At 34.1% G+C, this 19,131-nt stretch overlaps 1 protein-coding gene and 1 long non-coding RNA gene across 2 annotated transcripts in view; one reads left to right on the top strand and one right to left on the bottom strand.

The window, feature by feature from the left end:
- Positions 1-3,340: 3,340 nt before the first annotated feature.
- LOC137641965 (uncharacterized) overlaps positions 3,341-19,131 on the top strand; it is a 55,318-nt gene continuing 39,527 nt past the window's right edge. The window contains exon 1 of the long non-coding RNA XR_011044611.1: positions 3,341-3,419. This is a non-coding gene — a long non-coding RNA (uncharacterized lncRNA). The remainder of the gene's footprint in view (positions 3,420-19,131) is intronic.
- The window catches only part of LOC137642437 (serine/threonine-protein phosphatase 2A catalytic subunit beta isoform-like), a 20,452-nt gene continuing 7,180 nt past the window's right edge, over positions 5,860-19,131 (bottom strand). Inside the window, exons 2-5 of the mRNA XM_068374988.1 lie at positions 13,247-13,456; positions 12,321-12,708; positions 10,509-10,671; positions 5,860-7,859 (exon numbers count right to left, since the gene is read on the bottom strand). Coding sequence (XP_068231089.1) covers positions 7,787-7,859; positions 10,509-10,671; positions 12,321-12,708; positions 13,247-13,456 — 834 coding nt within the window. The 3' untranslated portion in view covers positions 5,860-7,786. The remainder of the gene's footprint in view (positions 7,860-10,508; positions 10,672-12,320; positions 12,709-13,246; positions 13,457-19,131) is intronic.

Raw genomic sequence — 19,131 nt, 5'->3', positions numbered from 1 at the left:
GAGGCCCCTTACATGTCCACTGGATGAAGAACACTTTATCCTCTGTCAGAAAGATGATGATTATCATTTCTATCAGGGGAGCAAAGTCAATACTGAGAAATCTCTTACAGGGGCACTTGAAATATCCAATAAAGACACTGAAAACAAGAATGAGGGCATGCATTGCACCATTGGATGCTCAGGCAATTGATGTTCAGTACCATAAAATCTGCTGAACAAAACATGTTTTTCTTGGACAGTGAGCAACCAGCACTAGTGGAAGCAGAACGGGCCATAAAGAATTCTTGCTCCAGCGTGAAAATCTGCTCAAATAGATTAACCTCAATGATGTCCAAGCACATAACCAAGAATACTTACATATGGAAGATACTGAAACTGCATATGTCAATATGCTGGGGAAATAAATGGCTTGGAAAATCATGTACCTATATTCAATAGTAAGTGGCTAAAAGGTATCCTAATGCCTTGCCACACCTGAAATCCTGTCTTCAAAAATATTGAAGAAAGTCAGCTGTTCTGTATTCCCCAGGAACTCATGGTTTATTCTGCAATGGAGTCATCGTGATGATGAGGAAATCATGCAGACAATTTACAGAGCAGTACAGCTGATAAGGAAAAGCATCGCAAAGTTTACTTTGACAGCCAATGATACAAATGCCATATAGATCACCTGTGACATCCATGACGTTCCAGCTGCACTGTATAACATGATCAGCTGAATCATGATAGTTCAGCATGTCCCTGGTTATAAAACTGAGACAGGTTATTGCTTTTAACAACAGGACATGTAACGGTTGTAAAAAATTGGACAGGACACTGGTTATGTCCATTGGATAAGTCACTGGTTATGAGTTTTGCTATATATGGAAAAATTATCAGTAAAAAGATAAGTTTAAAATGCTATTTCAGAAACCTGCCGCAGGTGGGACTTCTCATATCATTTTCAAATGTGATTCTGAAGCTTGAAAAACCATTCACGATAAGAGTGATAAGGTTATGCAACGACAGATGTGATAAATATAATGTGCCAAATTGCTCTTACTATCAGGATATTTTGTCTTATTAAGTTTGTAAAAAAAATATACCGAGATCATGAAACGAGGAAAACAAAATATTTCGGATTTTGTCATGTTTATAAAAAAAAAAAACATACAGTATAGGGTTCATACGAGCTGTTGCAAAGTGATTGAGTTGGAAATAACGAGTTAAGCTGCATATTCTGATAATGTGTACAGACTTTGATAATCTAAATCGTTAGAAACCTATAACTGGTAATTAGAATTGAAAATAAGATTTTTTTTTTTAATTTTAATACTCTTTGTGTGATTATGGCAACCTAAAATTCATTCCTGGTGGTATTGGTTGTTTTATAATTACAGAGACTAGAAATTAGAAAGTGTTCCTGTCGTTGAATATGGTAACATTTTGATTTTAGCAATTTGAATTGAAACATGTAGTGGGAATCTCTCGTATATAATAAAGAGGGCAATGTTACAGTTTCAACCAAATACGGATATTTTAGATTTTCATTTATCATATATTCTATAAATGATTCATATGAAAAAGTTACTTGAAATTTCTGCAAATCAAGGATTACACAATTATTTGCCGACGAATATTGTTCCTTGTTACATCCCAAGGATGTAATTACGCTGCCATGTTAGTTTTTCTCCCGATGGTATTTTGTTTTTTAGCAATGCATTGTGGGTAAAAATGCCTGATCGTCCTTTGTTTTTGGTTGTGGAGTATCAAAGACAGTAAAGGGAAGATAGTAACGTCACTTGGATTTCTGTGGGCATTTGCCTGCTTTAGAGAGCGCGGCGGCAACAGATGGCGCTGGTATATTGTGTGCTTGCATATATTACTTCTTTACTCAAGTCAGTGTTGCCAGATCGAAAAATTTCACCAGCGTTCATTTCAAAGTATGATGGGTGTTTTTTCATCAGGCTTGATACAAATTATCATTAAAAAGCGTACTAATGGTTTTTCTATTTTCATTTAAACTCATATGATGTATTTTCATCCTTCTTAGGGAAATTTCTGATCTCACAGTCTGGTAATACTGACTCAAGTCTTCAAATCTTCAAAACAATCAGCAATACCGTCGTCTTATATAAGATAAGTAGCAAGTGTTGAATAGATTGCCCCTAAAGAATATTGCATCGTTAAATGGTGCATTTTTTTCGCATTTATCAATGCAAAGTTAAGGTAAGGTTGTAGATTAGATGTATATATGATTATAACTTGCAGAACATGTTTGCTCTATCAAAGTCCGAGATTATACATTGAAACAGGCCCTAACAGAGGCTAAGACCACTTTGAGATGCCCTTATTTTACTAATGTAAGTGCAAACACGTACCCCTAGAAACGAAAAGCACTTTAAATGCAGCAAAAAGAGCATCTTTTCTGACCATAATTCTAATGCATATAGTATAAGAAAAAATGTGACTGTAAAGAAGCCTAAGACAATATTAGACCATCCACCACTAATTTTCTCCCTTCTTAGGTTAGTCTTAGGTACAGGTTCTATTTCGGATGCGTGTCTTTCACATATTTTGTAAGTTACATTTGCTATATATATATATATATATATATATATATATATATATATATATATATATATATATATATATATATATATATATATATACATACACACATTGAATATACAGCCTAACCTTAGCTTACATTTTGTAGATGTTTGTAAAGTCTTAAGATTAGCCATATTCTAATGGTGATATACGCAGTCGGATGTTTGATAATAGTAATATATATCAATTATACTTATTAAATTTTGTATTAACTCGTCGTCTTTTATAAAGGAAGAGGGTCCTCAGCTTTTGAGAAACTAAATGAACAAGCAAAAAGCTATACAGTATAAGTATGAAAAAGAATTTAGGTAGTTTAATGATCAATATGATTTAATACAAATATATAGAAAATTACTAGATGACTTATAATAGACCGATTATTGGATAACTGTTATAGTAACATATGAACCATCCGAAATACTGAATCCCGTAGAGTTTTCTAGCTAATTAGTTAGGCCCGTCGGCAATAGATGGCGCTGATCACCCACGCGCACGGATATTTTATAACTAGGCTTTCCTGACATCCCTATACTGTCTTTGATGAAGTATGGAAACAGTGAAAATGCTGAAACCTGATTGGTTGTTTTGTTTCAAGCTTATACAAATAACTGCGATTTTGGAATTCGTACGTCTTTCTAGTGCGTGTCAGTAGTTGCCTGCCATAGATTTTGTTCTGCAATCGTGCAGCAGGTGATGCTTCGCTTATTTTAAGAATATTAACCGTTTTCATGGACATTACAATGGAACTCTAGAAGTAGTGAATAAGTTTCTGCGTGAACAGATTGATTCCCAGCCTTCTACGTCTGCAACTTGTGATTATATTTAAGGTAAGTGAAGTGGTTAACCAAAAGGTTACGTTAACATTTAAGGATTTACCCCTAAGTTTGTATGATTGATTAACACTGAAGTATTACCCTCACGGAGCTAACGCGCGTAACGAAATATAGAAGTGAGTTAATTTTTAATGAGCAAAACGTGCATACGGCAGATCAAAAAAATAATAAAGAATTGGCTCAATTAAGTATCGAATTGTAATAATATTATGATGAAGACTGCTAAGAACGACTTGACTCCATAGAAAATGGGATGGAAAATAACGTTTTCTATGAGTCCGGAAGGCTGGCAGACAAACCCTCCAGTGTTTTGACCGTGTTTCATCACTGTTATTCGATTTTGACAACAGTAACTTTTTCTATTACGACGATTGGTATGTTTAGGGTTAGCCAGCTTCTCTTATTTTACCCGTTTTCTGTATTCTCCCACCCAAAAACCGATATTCCACTGTGGAACCTCATTTTTGTAGTTATTAAGGGCGGGTTCTGTATCTCTATATCTGATTGTATTTGGCAGAAATAAATGTCAATATCATTGAAACACACCATTTAAGCTAGAAAAATTATATTTACACATCGGATATCCGAGTTTGGTTGAAACTGTGTTAATCCCAGGAGCAAGTCTCTCTCTCTCTCTCTCTCTCTCTCTCTCTCTCTCTCTCTCTCTCTCTCTCATTAAATAAATAAATTAATATATATATATATATATATATATGTGTGTGTGTGTGTGTGTGTGTGTGTGTTGTAATATGATATACATATCTTTTTGCTCACGGTCAGTTCTCCCCGTCCCCCGGGTATGGGGGTGTCCATATCTAAATATCTAACCATCATTTTATGACGGGTCGCATACACTAGTCAGTGAATATTGTCTACAAATAGGTTTGAGTGAAAATTAGATATATGGCCCGGCAGAAGTGCTTCGTGCGAACGCGAGATCAGATATAGAAACAAAATGCAGTAGTCCTATACACTAATTGGTATTAGGCCTGAATTTTAGATAATTTTTCGTGATTCTGAATATTAATGTCCATTGATATTTTACATTCTTGTGTTTGTTGACACTCATTTTTGGAGATGGGAAGTAAATATGAATGTTAAATTATTGTTGCTAAGCTTTTGTTGGAGAAAGTGAGCTTCCTCAAAAGATAGTCCCAAAAACAATTTATCCCATTTATAAGAATAAATCGCAAAAGTAATTGTTAACCGTCAAATCTCTTTCCCTGTGCAGTGGAAGAAGTATTCTAAATGTGGTCCAAGTAGGCTGCCTGTAATTTGTTAATATAAGAAAAAGTTAATTCATCAAATATGTTGGAGTATTAAGCCCTAAAAACAAAGTGGTTTACTGAAAGACCTGTAAGCTATTACCATAACCAATGCTTTCAGGTATTTATAAATCAATAAAGTTATAAAGCTGATAGCATGTTGATAAAAATTACTACCATCACTTACGGATTTTGATTATTTTTCAGTTGACGTGTTCGTCACTGAAACCATCAGAATGTCAAAAGTTTCGAATCTTCAAGCGGTTTTGACTGATATAACTGTTCCAGAGACAAAGTTTGCAAATATTTCCATTTTTTATACTGTTTCAGCTAATATACATATCAGTGAAAACAAAGTGTTTTGAAAAAAAGAATAAATAGTTTTAGCTAACACAACAGTTCTTACAAACATAAGGTCCTGGTGCATTTTTACCTTTATAAGTTTCAGCCGGTTAATACAATACGTTCTCAAAGACTGAGGTATGTATTTTAGGAATAGATTGCCAATGCAAGTTGGATTCATTGTAGCATACAGTATATTGATATTTTTGAAAGAATTTTACTACATATTCATTTACTGTGTGTGTGAGAGAGAGAGAGAGAGAGAGAGAGAGAGAGAGAGAGAGAGAGAGAGAGAGAGAGAGACTCCATGAAAACTTAACTTTGAAGGAGCCCGTTAACATAATGAGAGAATAAAAGAACCTTAAGTGAACTCGAGCCTTCTCTCTCTCTCTCTCTCTCTCTCTCTCTCTCTCTCTCTCTCTCTCTCTCTCTCTCTCTCTCTCTCTCCACAAAATACTTACGATCCACATCAGTTGACTAACTACTAGGTACATAATCCGGTTCGTTAAGTGAGTAGAAAGAAACTGGATTTCAGGGAACAGGGCATTTGTCCCTTTTCGTCCAGTCCAATATCCAAAACACGGGCCACTCAGATTGCCAGCTATGTGTGTTACCACTACTCCATGAGGTTATAAAGAAAGAGGAAGAGAAAATTAGATACAGATATTTCATAAGATTTTACCTCTGAAGAATCTTCTGGCGAGAGAGAGAGAGAGAGAGAGAGAGAGAGAGAGAGAGAGAGAGAGAGAGAGAGAGAGAGAGAGAGAGAAATGCATTTTATTCCAGCTTGGCACAGAATCCTTTAGGACAAATGAAGGAAAAAAAACTGCAAACTTAATCTTTTATTCTAGATCTTACTTTTCGTCAGTAAGTGAAAAAGAGCTAGTATTTCATTTTCACAATAATGCATTGAGCTCATTTTAATATAAAGCGATTAATAGTTTTACACAAAATAAAATACATTTATCAAAATCTGAAATCACAGACTTCAGACTTCAGCCCCTGGTTATATGAGCAGTGACAAATCTTTAAAAAGATCTTCAAATCAAAACTAGAGAGAAAGATCTCTTAAGAAAAAATCGAAAATATTTTTCTGAATAAATAGGAAAATATCTATAATAAAAAATGGTTCTGAAAATTTCATAACGATAAAAAATAAAAGCTTTCAATGAATAATAGAAAGGAATGATGTAGTAAAGAAAATGAAAATCTATCACATTGAATTATCATAATAAGAAAAATAAAAAGATATCTGGACTACCTCATTTCCACAGATTCCTTATAAAATGGAAAGCTTATATTTTTCGTCTGTTGGGAAAGCAATTGTCCTTTTAAACGTAATCTATGTCCAAATTATAAATGATTGAAACTTAACATTGTCGTTTGAAAAAAAAAAAAACATTAATTTGTTTTTCAAACATTCGAAGGTACAAATCAAACTAACTCCACGCGTCATCAAAATTACACTATTTTGTAAACAAACAAATCAGTTAAGAAAACCTTATTCAGTCAGTGTCCTAAGCAGAGTTTAAACTTTTAAGGTAATTACCTTAGTATGAGGTAATTTACATGGCTTCAAGGTAATTCTAAGGTAATTTTGGTTTTACTAGCTTAAAATTAAAGGAAATTGGAATTTTTTTTAAGGTAATCTTAGGTAAAAAACAGCAGCATTCAAGGTAATGGCCACAAGACACATGCTCGAGTTTAAACCCTGGTTTCGTAACAGAATCGTACCAGCGACTCCTTTTATGGTTCTAAATGATTAAACAATGAACAAGTGATTTCTAATCAACCGGAAAAATAATTAGTTACAGCAGATATGGTTAATTATATCTGATTGAATATGCGGTGGTAAATAAAGCAAAAAGTGTAAAAAAAAAACAATATTTTCTAGGAGAGGGAAATTTCTTGCAAGTGGTGATCAAGAAAAGGAAGTATTGTTATCTATGAATTTACTTCCCATGAACCACATTGCAGTCAGAATGAAAGGATTATCTACAAACACGGATATCATTTACATTAGAAAAATATTAATCTTTTTACATCAAATTCTACTCGCATTCAAGCTATACAAAGCACACTCAAAAAATGATCATGAAAAGTCTATGAATAATGCCGTATCCTTATCAGCTCTCATGAACACTTGAGAATATCTAAAATTGAGTGGTACTTTCACAAGAGTCTAATAATCACCTACTAAAATATCTTGATTAGATTTTCAGCCAAAATACCAACAGGTTCCCTTGGTGAGGGAAGACCCCTTGTCACCTCTCAGAGATTAATTTCTCTAAGATCGTAAGCAGAGTTGATGGGACGAAATGGAATTCCATAATTTAATTAGTTATTTTGGGATGAATATGCTGTAATAATATCAAATATTTGTATTGAATGAGTAAAAGTATCATGTACTTTATCCACACTCCCCGCGAAACACGGATTGCTATAGTCTTCACATTAGATGAGCGGGTTTTTCACTTCCCGCAGGAATGGTTTCCCACATAATTTCCGTTAGATTTTCCTGGATGCTTCTCTTGAATCTAATCATTTGTATTTTAAAGATTCACCTGTAGAGAAGCCATGGCGGCATACAAATAAAAAAAAAAAAAGTGTGCCTTTGTTAGATTAACTTTTGTTTACAAACGTTGACGGAGCATCAAGAGCCTCTGGTATATCTTGTATATCTGAGAACAACATCCGTTGACTCCCGATGCCAAATCATTCAAAACATTTATCCAGGAATGGCCTGGAATGACTCTAGAAGAAGTAACTTATAACATTTTTGCTAATCATCGTCGTTCTGTCCCGAGGTGCTGCTTCGAATGTATAACTGAAAAAAGAGAGATAGGTTAGTGACTGAAATCAGTAGCTTTTATTTCTATCGCTTAGATAAAATTCTTGTTGCAAAATTTTAACTGATGAAAGATAGATTACACTTTCAAGTACAGCCATGTTCTATTTTTAGAATACTTCAGCTGTTAATGAAGTTTTGGGACTTGGAAACTTGGAATCTAAACTTTGCCTGTGTATTTTATAGGGATGTTGATTTGTTCAGGTCATTTCAAACTGAATTCACTTATGAATTAAATTGCATTCCAAGTTTTGTCTCTTAAATTACGTTGGAACTAATGAAGTGCAAAATCTGCTTCTGGATAGAATGAATTATCAAAAGATTACTGTATAAATAAATTGTTTATAATAGTTTGAAATTGGGAACAATGTCTTCTTGGAGTTTGTTTGTGTTGCTCAATTTCCAGAAGAAAAGACCATCAAATTCAGTTCATATTAATCAATAAAAACGAAATCAACAATTGCTAAGGACTGCTCTCTCGTTTGATTAAATTTCTCGAGTTTTTCTTAATTAAACAATCTGAAGGAGATAAAGTTAGACTTTATATATTACTGAATAACTAACTATCCTCTAACTTTATCAGCTACATAGTTCAAATATTATCTCCTAATTAGTGGAAATATGTAACCTTCAAAGACATGGAAAACCGAAGAGAAACTAACAAACAAATTTGAAATAAATCCCATTAATCATCTTGACACCAAGATAGCTAGAATATGGTTTAAACCTATTGGAATCATTAATCTGAACTAATTAAAAACAAGACAAGATTCTCTTCCGAGAAAAACAAGTAGTTGAATCAGACAGCACAGAATGCTACGTGAGGTGCCTTCAGTTATCAGCAATTTCTGTTATGAAGGACACTGATAAGAGCCGGACTCTTATCTTATCGAACGCGATAGAAACATTGTTATGTCGCTGTGCTATCAAGAGGTCTTAATCATTTGTAATACAGATGGACTGTTCACTTCATACGGGGACACAAACAATGACGATGAATAATTGTTTTTGAGGTAACGAGAAAGTAAACATTCTAATGATCAGGAGTTAAAATACAAATATCCTTAAGTGTGACCAAGTATGTTCAATTAAACTTATCATTTCTCCATACGTTTATGCTATATTTTCTCAGTTGTTTTTTTAAGAATAGATGACAGTAACTATCATTAATTAATGAATCAAGTTAGCACTGAATTGTTGAATTGAATTACAGTCTGGGGTACGTAAACACCACCCCCATATTGATGATAAGCGTAGATTTACCAATTGATAACGATAACATACTAGACGTTTACCAATATCATTTAGAATGGGTCTGTCACAACTTCACAAGATCGAAGAAATTATCTAAAAACAAGCTTATCAAATCGGGTAACCAGAAAACGAGACAGAATCCAACAAAACTTGCTAATAATTTTACTCATTTTGATAATCCTAATAATTTCAATACGAATAATAGTTTTGATAATTTTGTCAATAATAATTTTGACAACTTTAAAGAATGGTATTGGTTTAGAAGAGCACGCTCTCCATATACTGCCAAATCATGCAAAGCTTTTCTTTTCCTCTATTACTTTTTCATAAATTAAAACAGTTCGCTGCATGGGAAACAAGTTAAAACTATAAAAAAACTATAGAATTATAAAAAAAAAAAAAAAAAAAATAGCTCGGTTTCCTCACTAAACGACCTGGAACTGACATCGTCAACATAGTCAACCAAACAGTAGTTTGTGATGTCAGCGTACATTTGATATCAAAAATATATACTGAATTAAAAATGGAGGGGTACTCAAACGTTTCATTATTGTGAATTTTATATTTTATGGACACTATAGTAATTGCTCCATTTTTAATTTAGTATATATTTTGAATATATATCGAATGTATGCTGACATCACGAACTTCTGTTTGGTTGACTATGTTGACGAAGTCAGTTCTGGGACGTTTAGTGAGGAAACCATGCTAGTTTTATATATATATATATATATATATATATATATATATATATATATATATATATATATATATATATATATATATATGTATATATACATATATATATATGTATATATATATATATATATATATATATACTTATATATATATAAATAATGTATATATATATATATATATATATATATATATATATATATATATATATATGTGTATATATATATATATATATATATATATGTGTGTATATATATATATATATATATATATATATATGTATATATATATATATATATATATATATATATATATATATATATATATTTATATATATATATATATATATATTTATATATATATATATATATATATATATATATATACATATATATAATTCTATAGCTTTTCATAATTTCAATTCGTTTCTCATGTGGCGAATTCTTTTAAATAATGAAGACGTTTTAGAAGAAAACAATAGATTTGCATAATTTGGCAGTATATAGAGAGCGTGATCTTGTATAAAAAAAAAAAAAAAAAAAAAAAAAAAAAAAAAAAAAAAACACCTAAAAATTAATAATTTTGATAATCATTATAATTATTATAATTTTAATGATAATAATTCCAATAATAATAATTTTAATGATAATAGTTTTGGTAATTTTAATAATAACTTACCACTTTTTGCATCCGTTATCGACCACCATGTACCCGGCGAGGTTACCGCACCTGTAGCAGTAATTGGGCGCAGAGAAGACGGTGACTATTTTGTCGTCGTGACACCAGGTGTACCCGGCGTCCTGCATCTGGTGCGCTCTCGAGACGCATTCCAAGTCGTTACCTGCAGATCGAACAGAGTCGTCAGAATGGCTCAGTTTGCGTAATATAGTTTGCATATACTTACACATAGATAGCTTCATATATTCTCACACCAACAACATAGGTAGTAGGTTGGCTAGGGCACCAACCACCCATTGAGATAATACCGCTAGAGAGTTATTGGGTTCTTTGACTGGCCAGACAGTAATACATAGAATCCATCTCTCTGGTTATGGCTCATTTTTTATTTGCCTGCACATACACCGAATAGTCTGTCCTATTCTTTCCACATTCTCCTTTGTCCTCATACACCTGACAACACTGATATTACCAAACAATTCTTCTTCACACACGAGGTTAACTACTACACTATAATTGCTCATGGTTCCTGTCATTTTGGTTAGGGCATAAGAGACTCTTTAGCTATGGTAAGCAGCTCTTCTAGGAGGAGGACACTAAAATCAAACCATTGTTCTCTAGTCTTGGATAGTGCCATATCCTCTGGACCATGGTCTTCCACTGTCTTGGGTTAGAGTTTTCTTGCTTGGGGGTACACTCGAGCACACTTTTCTATCTTATTTCTCTTCCTCTTGCTTTTTTAAGTTTTTATAGTTTATATATGAAATATCTATTTTAATGTTGTTACTGTTCTTAGAATATTTTACATTGTTCATTACATCTCCTATAGTTTATTTATTTCCTTATTTCCTTTCCTCACTGAGCTATTTTCCCTGTTGGAGCTCTTGGGCTTAGCATTCTGCTTAGCTAGTAATAATAATAATAATAACAAATGCAGCCGTTTCTAGTCTACTGCAGGACAAAAGATTGATATATTGTTACAACAACAAATCTGGCCGTTTCTAGTCCACTGCAGGATAAAGGCCCCAGGCCCAGACATGTCAATTGATATCTGATATTTGGCCAGCTTTCATCACCACGCTGGTCTCTACGGATTGGTGATGGTGGGAGATTTCCGTCTGATCATTCACAGCAAACCAACCTGCATCCTTACAACATGGAAATAATTAACCTAACCTAACCTTAGTATAACATTCTAAGCGCAATGCGACCTTTCTTTGTTCAATAACCTGGGCGTCTATTGATAAAAAGTTCCAAGGATTCTTTGTTTATTTAGTAATTATTCTCCTATTGTTTTAAAAACCTCTTGTATTTTTAAAAATCTAAAACAATCTCTATTGCACACAAAAAGCAAGAAGAAACCCCTGTCTCAGAAGTAAGAATCAGGGCTGCCATGACACAATATTGATTTAGGATGAATTCACTCAATGAGATCTCGATAGAATTAACATCCTTTCTATCAAATAACTGAATCAGTGGAATTTAAAAAATCAAACTTAGTGTAAATACTTTTCTGTTGAGCTGATTGATATAAGTCTCGTTTTACAATTTATATGTAGCCTATTTATTTAAAGTTATTTATTTTAATAAGTTTTAATCCTTTTTATTTCTTGTTAATTAATTTTTTTCTTTACTTCAACATTTCTTTTCCGCTATGAGCTGGTTTTCCTGCTACTGTATGTCCCTTGGCTTGTAACTTTTTTGCTTATCCAACTATGGTTGCAGCCTGACTAGTATTCAAGTTCATATAATTAATTCAAATATAGTAAGGTTCAAACAGATCATACCAACTATAGATTATTTCATACTTACTATAAGTGAAATCATTAGACACATCCGGACCCCACATGTATCCAGCCCCTCTGGCACTGAGACTCCAGCCAAGTCTTCTCCCTCCTTCGTCTGGATCAGACCACAACAAATCGCACATGGCGCCGTCATGCGGTAGTTCCTGGAATCTGTCCAGCACCCGGATGTGGTCCACCGAATCCAAGGAGGGCGATAGACCCCCATGCATGCAAAGGATTTTGTTGTCGACGAGTGCCGTCAAGGGTAAGCAGTCGAAGACGTTCATGAACTGGGCCCAAGCCTCTGAAGTGTGGTAGATGCTGAGGCACTCGTCGTAGAAGCCGTAGACCTGGGTCGACTGGCGGCACTCGTGGTTTCCTCTCAAAAGAGTGACTCTTTGAGGATGTTTTAGCTGTTTGGTTGATAGAGAGAAAGGATAACGTTGAGGAAATGTTAGTTCAAGATGATAAGCGTTGTTTTAGGTCTCTCAGTTGTTTCAACTGTCTTTTAGAGGAAAATATGATATACTCATTGAAAAATACTTTCCAATACATAGATATTATCATTGAACAGAAGTCTATATCAATAGTTATAAAATAAAATTTAAATGGTTTCCTTGTAAAATAAAAGTGAATTACATAATTAAGAATCATTTGGTAGTATCAGCCTTGTAAGTATAAGTAAATCAATATTTTTACAGTCGAAAATTAGAAGAACAAAAGATGATGACTTTTGTTATCATCGACCAAATAGATTAACTATCGATGATGTATCTAAAAATAGATTTACAGTATTCCATGATTCCTCTAATTTTTGTGCTTAGAATTTTGATTTCGGGAGAATGACAAAGTCAGTAGCCAAAAGGAAATTTCTCTCTCTCTCTCTCTCTCTCTCTCTCTCTCTCTCTCTCTCTCTCTCTCTCTCTCTCTCTCTCTCTCTCTCTCTCTTACCTTGAGTGCGAGCAAGAGGGAAACAACCACCACGGAGAAATATCCTCTGTCGACGTAATCCCCCATGAAGAGATAATTGACGTGCGGAGGTTCCCCTGCCACTTTGAACAGCTCCATGAGATCGTAGAATTGTCCGTGCAGGTCTCCGCAGACCGTTACGGGAGACGAAACTTCCACCACGTTGTTCTCCTCCGTTAAGACTTCGGTAATCTGAAAGTAAATGCGAATCATTAATATTTTTTACCGTAAATTTCGCTGTATCTCTTTAGGTAGGCGTGTCTTCCCCGCCTGGAGAAAAAATTCTGATCTTGGTACAAATACAAATGTTCTATAAGCCTCTTATTTTTAGAGAGAGAGAGAGAGAGAGAGAGAGAGAGAGAGAGAGAGAGAGAGAGAGAGAGAGAGATTTAATCATAAAATGTCACAAAATGCCCCACCCATGTAAAAATAAAAAAATCGCATAGAGCCAAAACTAAAGCCTTCCTTCTTGTAGGAGGCGGTCTATCCCATCTAGATAGCTCAGCAGTCGGTGTGATCACATGAACAAAATAAGAGGTAGCTTAGAACCCGTTACCCAGGTGTGTGAAACTTAGTTGATACTTGGAAATTTTAAAAAGGAACGAGACAAAAGTACATATGATGGATTTGGATTGAATAAGGCAAAGCCAATTAGTTATATTTAGGAACACTCTGTAGTTTAGATAATTCGTTCTATAAATCAGTATTAAAGGTTGAGGCTTGGAGGAGATTTAGACTCGCTGTCATATTTACCTTCCATCATTTATGAGCGGCGTTGCCACATCTTTTACATTAGGTAATTCTAGTTTAAGGAATGAATTTTTTTCGGGGCCAAATGTGGCCCAGCATGTAATTATAAGCAGGTATTAACACTTTGTATCTGGGCTATAACCATTGATGCAGTTAGTGCGAGGCTTGCTATTATAATAATTCCAAAACGGTATAAATACGATTTTTATAAGAGCTAATAAGACACACCTTTATTTATTTTTTTCTAGTTTAAAGCAATTTCCCTTTAATAAAAAAAAAAGAGTAGCTTCAGAGACAAACAAATCTTTTTCCCATCAAGCCCTATGCTAGATATTGTATTCTCAATTAATCACCCCATTTAAAACCAGCGTTACTTAATATCTGACTTGTGCACCGAAGCATATAAGCAACACGAAAGCCCCTTTAATTATATTACTCCTACGTCTGTTATCTGGTATGCATTCTTGTATTCTCTAACCCTCTAATTCTAAAACTTCCGCCGTTATATTGTTACATATCTTAAGAAGTAGATGAAAAAGACAAATTCTCTCAGATATATTGACAGGATTATTATTATTATCTCTTTACTATATAATAGCAGAATTGTTATTATTAAAAAAGCGGAGATTTACCAGCCCAATGAGTCAAAGTCGAATCTACAAAGCTGGCCCGTTTAATGAATAAAAAATATAATCACACTGTAAATGTAAGAGATAAAAATAGATTAAGAGAAAAATCGGAAATAAATAGAAATTCGAATGGCAGGAAACAATAAAAACTATATAAATGGAGAATTAACAACAACAATAAAAATAGTTACCTGGGTGAACTTGGATGAAAATCGTTCAACAAAACTATTAGTTCAGTTGATTTGACACGATATCTTTCAGGTTAACAACCTTTCAGAAAGAATAGCATGCGAGAGCTAATGAAAACACGCACGCTTACTCCCATTCGCGTCCGTAACGATGGTATCTTTTGTTGTTCTATGCAAATTAGGCCCTAAAAAACAATAGAAACTCGAGGCTTAGGTGCAGAAGGGTAAAAAAAGTATTTGAAATTACTTCTGATTGATTAGGAAATGGCAATAATTCTACTCTCTTTTATCACTGAAATTATTAGAACGTGTCCACTTCTCCAGTCTTTATAAACCTTACGTCGTTTATTCCCATCAATAACAACAATGCAACCGTTTCTAGTCCACTAAAAGACAAAGGCCTCAGACGTGTTCTTATTCATGTGACATCAGTGGAAGTATAATTCTATATACTGCGTATGCATATGTTGCAAAATATATCAACAGTATCTAGACCGACTGTCGCTCAAATATCTTGGAAAGGATTGATAATGTAGAATGTTTTTTACCAATTTTTATATCCGCTCATTTGATTTGCGCATCGCACGAAATACTCAATACTTTTGGTTTGTTTTTCGTTTTATTCATATAGATTTAACTATGGAATCTTCATTTTTAATTACCTTATCATCAAAAGAACGATGCAGAATTTATTTCCCTCTATTATTTAAAAGCCTGAAATTAGGAACGTCTGACGCATTTTCTTTTGAAGGAAACTAAATGCAGTTTTGAGTATCACTCGTTCCATTGGCTTCACGAGCCTCACGTTTACCATTACCCGTCAAACCAGTTGCCGAAAGTATAGTAAATTCAATATCCGTGGGCTAGAAGAGTGTGAAGACCCAGACCTACATGGCTGAGGAGTATGAAGCGCGATGTAAGAGATGGTGATAGGAGAAATATTGAATTAGAAGCTCAAGATAGAGAAGACTGGCGAAATCTACTCGAGGCCCTTTGCGTCAATAGCCGTAGGAGAAGATGATGATGTTGATGATTTATGGCTTAATATTTGAAAATATTAAAACGTCACGTGTTCCAAAGATTTCCCACATACATATGAATACGAATATTTGCATGGTTGTTAGTGCGTTTTCATTTGTGTGTGTATGTGTGTCTAGAACCATTCTTACAAGAAAACGGTCAATAAAAGAGATAATGATATTCTTCTGTTGTACCAAACAGTGAAACCTGGACATTCCCCAAAAGCTGTGTGCGACATAAGCAGAATAGTAACGCAGCCTTGTATTACGTAAGAGATAAAAATATGAAAAAAACAGCAATGCAGCATTATTATTATTATTATTATTATTATTATTATTATTATTATCAGCTGATAATAAGCCCAAAAAGACCATATGAGGGATTCTTCAAATATCAGGAACATATGATCATTGCTGTTATTGTTGCTGATTTGTAAATATTGCAAAGTTAGTTTATTTTGCTACGAATGTCATACCAATATTTTATCTACCGTCGTCATGCAATAATCCAGAGGATGACCCTGAATTAGGCTATTTTTTACATCGGTATCGAACACCCTTGTCCGAATTCTGTAAATAATTTTCATTGCGTTTCCTACATCAAACAAATTCCATGCAACCTCACGTTCATTAGAGCCACGTGATGATGAGAAAAAACTGAACCAGCTTTATGTAGGTGTAAACTGTCCTTGGGAAAACTTCTGTAAACAGTGTACGATAGTTTTTTATTTGACTCAAAAGTCACGCTACGTTCTAGTTAACCGTTTGCAACGTATGTTTATTGCTTAAAGGTAATTAACATCTGAAAGGACGATACTCGTTGTGCAATGAAGGTTGGGATTAAAACGTATTTTTTCAGGAGTTTTAACGTTGCAAAATGAGAAAAATAAGACTATGAATTTATATATTGGTGTTAACTAATATTCCGAGGCACTAAAACCTCTTATTAACTATATTTTGAGCATTGTTGTATATGCATAAAAAGTATTCAACATACACGCTAAGAGCGAAAATTTTAGTCATATAGCAAAGAACTGATTGAAAATTCAGAGTGAAGGGGACCACCCTCTCTCTCTCTCTCTCTCTCTCTCTCTCTCTCTCTCTCTCTCTCTCTCTCTCTCTCTGAATAGTAGATTTTTAGTCATATAGCAAAGAATTTAGTAAAATTTCTGAGTGAAGGGGACCTCTCTCTCTCTCTCTCTCTCTCTCTCTCTCTCTCTCTCTCTCTCTCTCTCTCTCTCTCTCTGAATAGTAGAATTTTAGTCATATAGCAAAGAACTTAGTAAAAATTCTGAGTGAAGGGGATCTCTCTCTCTCTCTCTCTCTCTCTCTCTCTCTCTCTCTCTCTCTGTGAGTAGTAGAATAAAGAAACCTTATCAAATTTAGCAATACGCTATCAATCAGTAAGAAATTCCATGTACAATTGGCAAAACTAGACGACCCCGTCATGAGCCGTCGTTCAATTTTTGGTCTTGCCTCAAGCGACGATGCTTCGACTAGCGCCGACTACCAATGCCGTCGATTTGCGAGCAAAGAATAATTGATGGACTGAGATGTGATGCCTCTGTCCTAGCCTCAGCCTCCTCCTCTTCTTCCTCCTCCACCTCCACCTCCTCCTCCTCCTCCTCTACAGCTCGAATAAAGTCTTCCGCTTAAAACGGGTCTGCTTTAATTGTTCGAAGGCCGTCCTGAACGTAAACACAGGTTGAAGTCGAGGATTCATCATGACGTGTTGTAATTATAACGGGTGGGGAAAATGCTCTCTCTCTCTCTCTCTCTCTCTCTCTCTCTCTCTCTCTCTCTCTCTCTCTCTCTCTCTCTCTCTCTCTCTCTGGTGTAGGTTGACTATAATCATACCAAATCAGTATAAATCATAACGTTGTTTCAGGAACACAGCTGTTTCCTATTACGGACAGGTAATAAAATAAGATACGAGGAAGGGTTATATAACTTGTAAGTATTAATTATACATACACACATACATAGATAGAGAGATAGATAGACAGATAGATATATAGATATATATATGCAAATATATATATACGGTATATATTATATATGTGTATATATACATATAAACATATAAATACACACATTATATATATATACACATATATATACACGCATATATGTATATATATATACATATATGTGTGCATATATATAATATATACAATTATATATATATATATATATATATATATATATATATATATACATATATGCCTATTACATATATGTGTATATATATATATATATATATATATATATATATATATATATATATATATATATATATATATGAGAGAGAGAGAGAGAGAGAGAGAGAGAGAGAGAGAGAGAGAGAGAGAGAGAGAGAGAGAGACTTCTTTTGGAGATGTTCTCCAGCCAGCGAACCTTTAAAACAAATACGGTGGAGTATATACTTCACCAAAAGTTAAGTGGAAGAAAACTGTAGGATTTTATCGTCCTCAAGTGATTTATCTCGTGTTGATTTGGTCCGTATTAACATGGCTCCCATCATCTACGTTTCAAGGAATTTATTAGCTAATAGATCCATGGCATATCTATCACTTATTTTACCTTATCGTGTTTTTTTTTTTTTTTTTTTTTCTGATTACCGTGATGTGCTGTAGCCTAACCATAAAATTTCAATAGATCTAAACAGCTGGTTATCTTTGGGACACAAGCCTGTGGAATGTACAGCCTGCTATCTGTATCTAGCCCAGCCTTGAATAAAACAAGAAGGGGTGAGGAGAAGCGGCGCCCGTAGCCCAGATGAAAGCTATGAAATCCCCTTTAATGAAAAACGAAATGGTTTCGAGTTAGTTAATGTCGAGCAATAATTGTGTCCCTAAGGAGAGTTAATGCCACAAACGAGAAGTATTTCTCAAGAGAGAATCGACGGCATAACGTTTTACTTAAAAAAATCTAGTAAGAAATGATGTGATAAGATTAAATGTCAAAAGTGAAATTGAACGCTCTTTAAGGGGACGAGTATGAAAAGAAGGACAAATAATACATGGCAAGACATAACAAAAGAAACTTGAATATGGAATGACAGAAAGAGGAGCTGGGATCGACCAGACAAAAAATAATATGTAGGGGATAGATATAGCCTTGTAAAAAGGCTAGTAGGATGAGAACAGATAAGAAGCTAACTTGCTATGGATAAGAATATGTAGGAAGGTAGCAAATTCGAAAGGAATAAGGATAATATGGATAAGAGCCAAAGATAATAAGAGTGGAATAAGGAAAATTAGAAAACTGTTTATTAATCA

The sequence above is a fragment of the Palaemon carinicauda genome, chromosome 6 (assembly GCF_036898095.1).
Source record: "Palaemon carinicauda isolate YSFRI2023 chromosome 6, ASM3689809v2, whole genome shotgun sequence".
Taxonomy (NCBI): Eukaryota; Metazoa; Arthropoda; class Malacostraca; order Decapoda; family Palaemonidae; genus Palaemon; species Palaemon carinicauda.
This window is presented reverse-complemented; position numbering and strand designations above follow the sequence as displayed.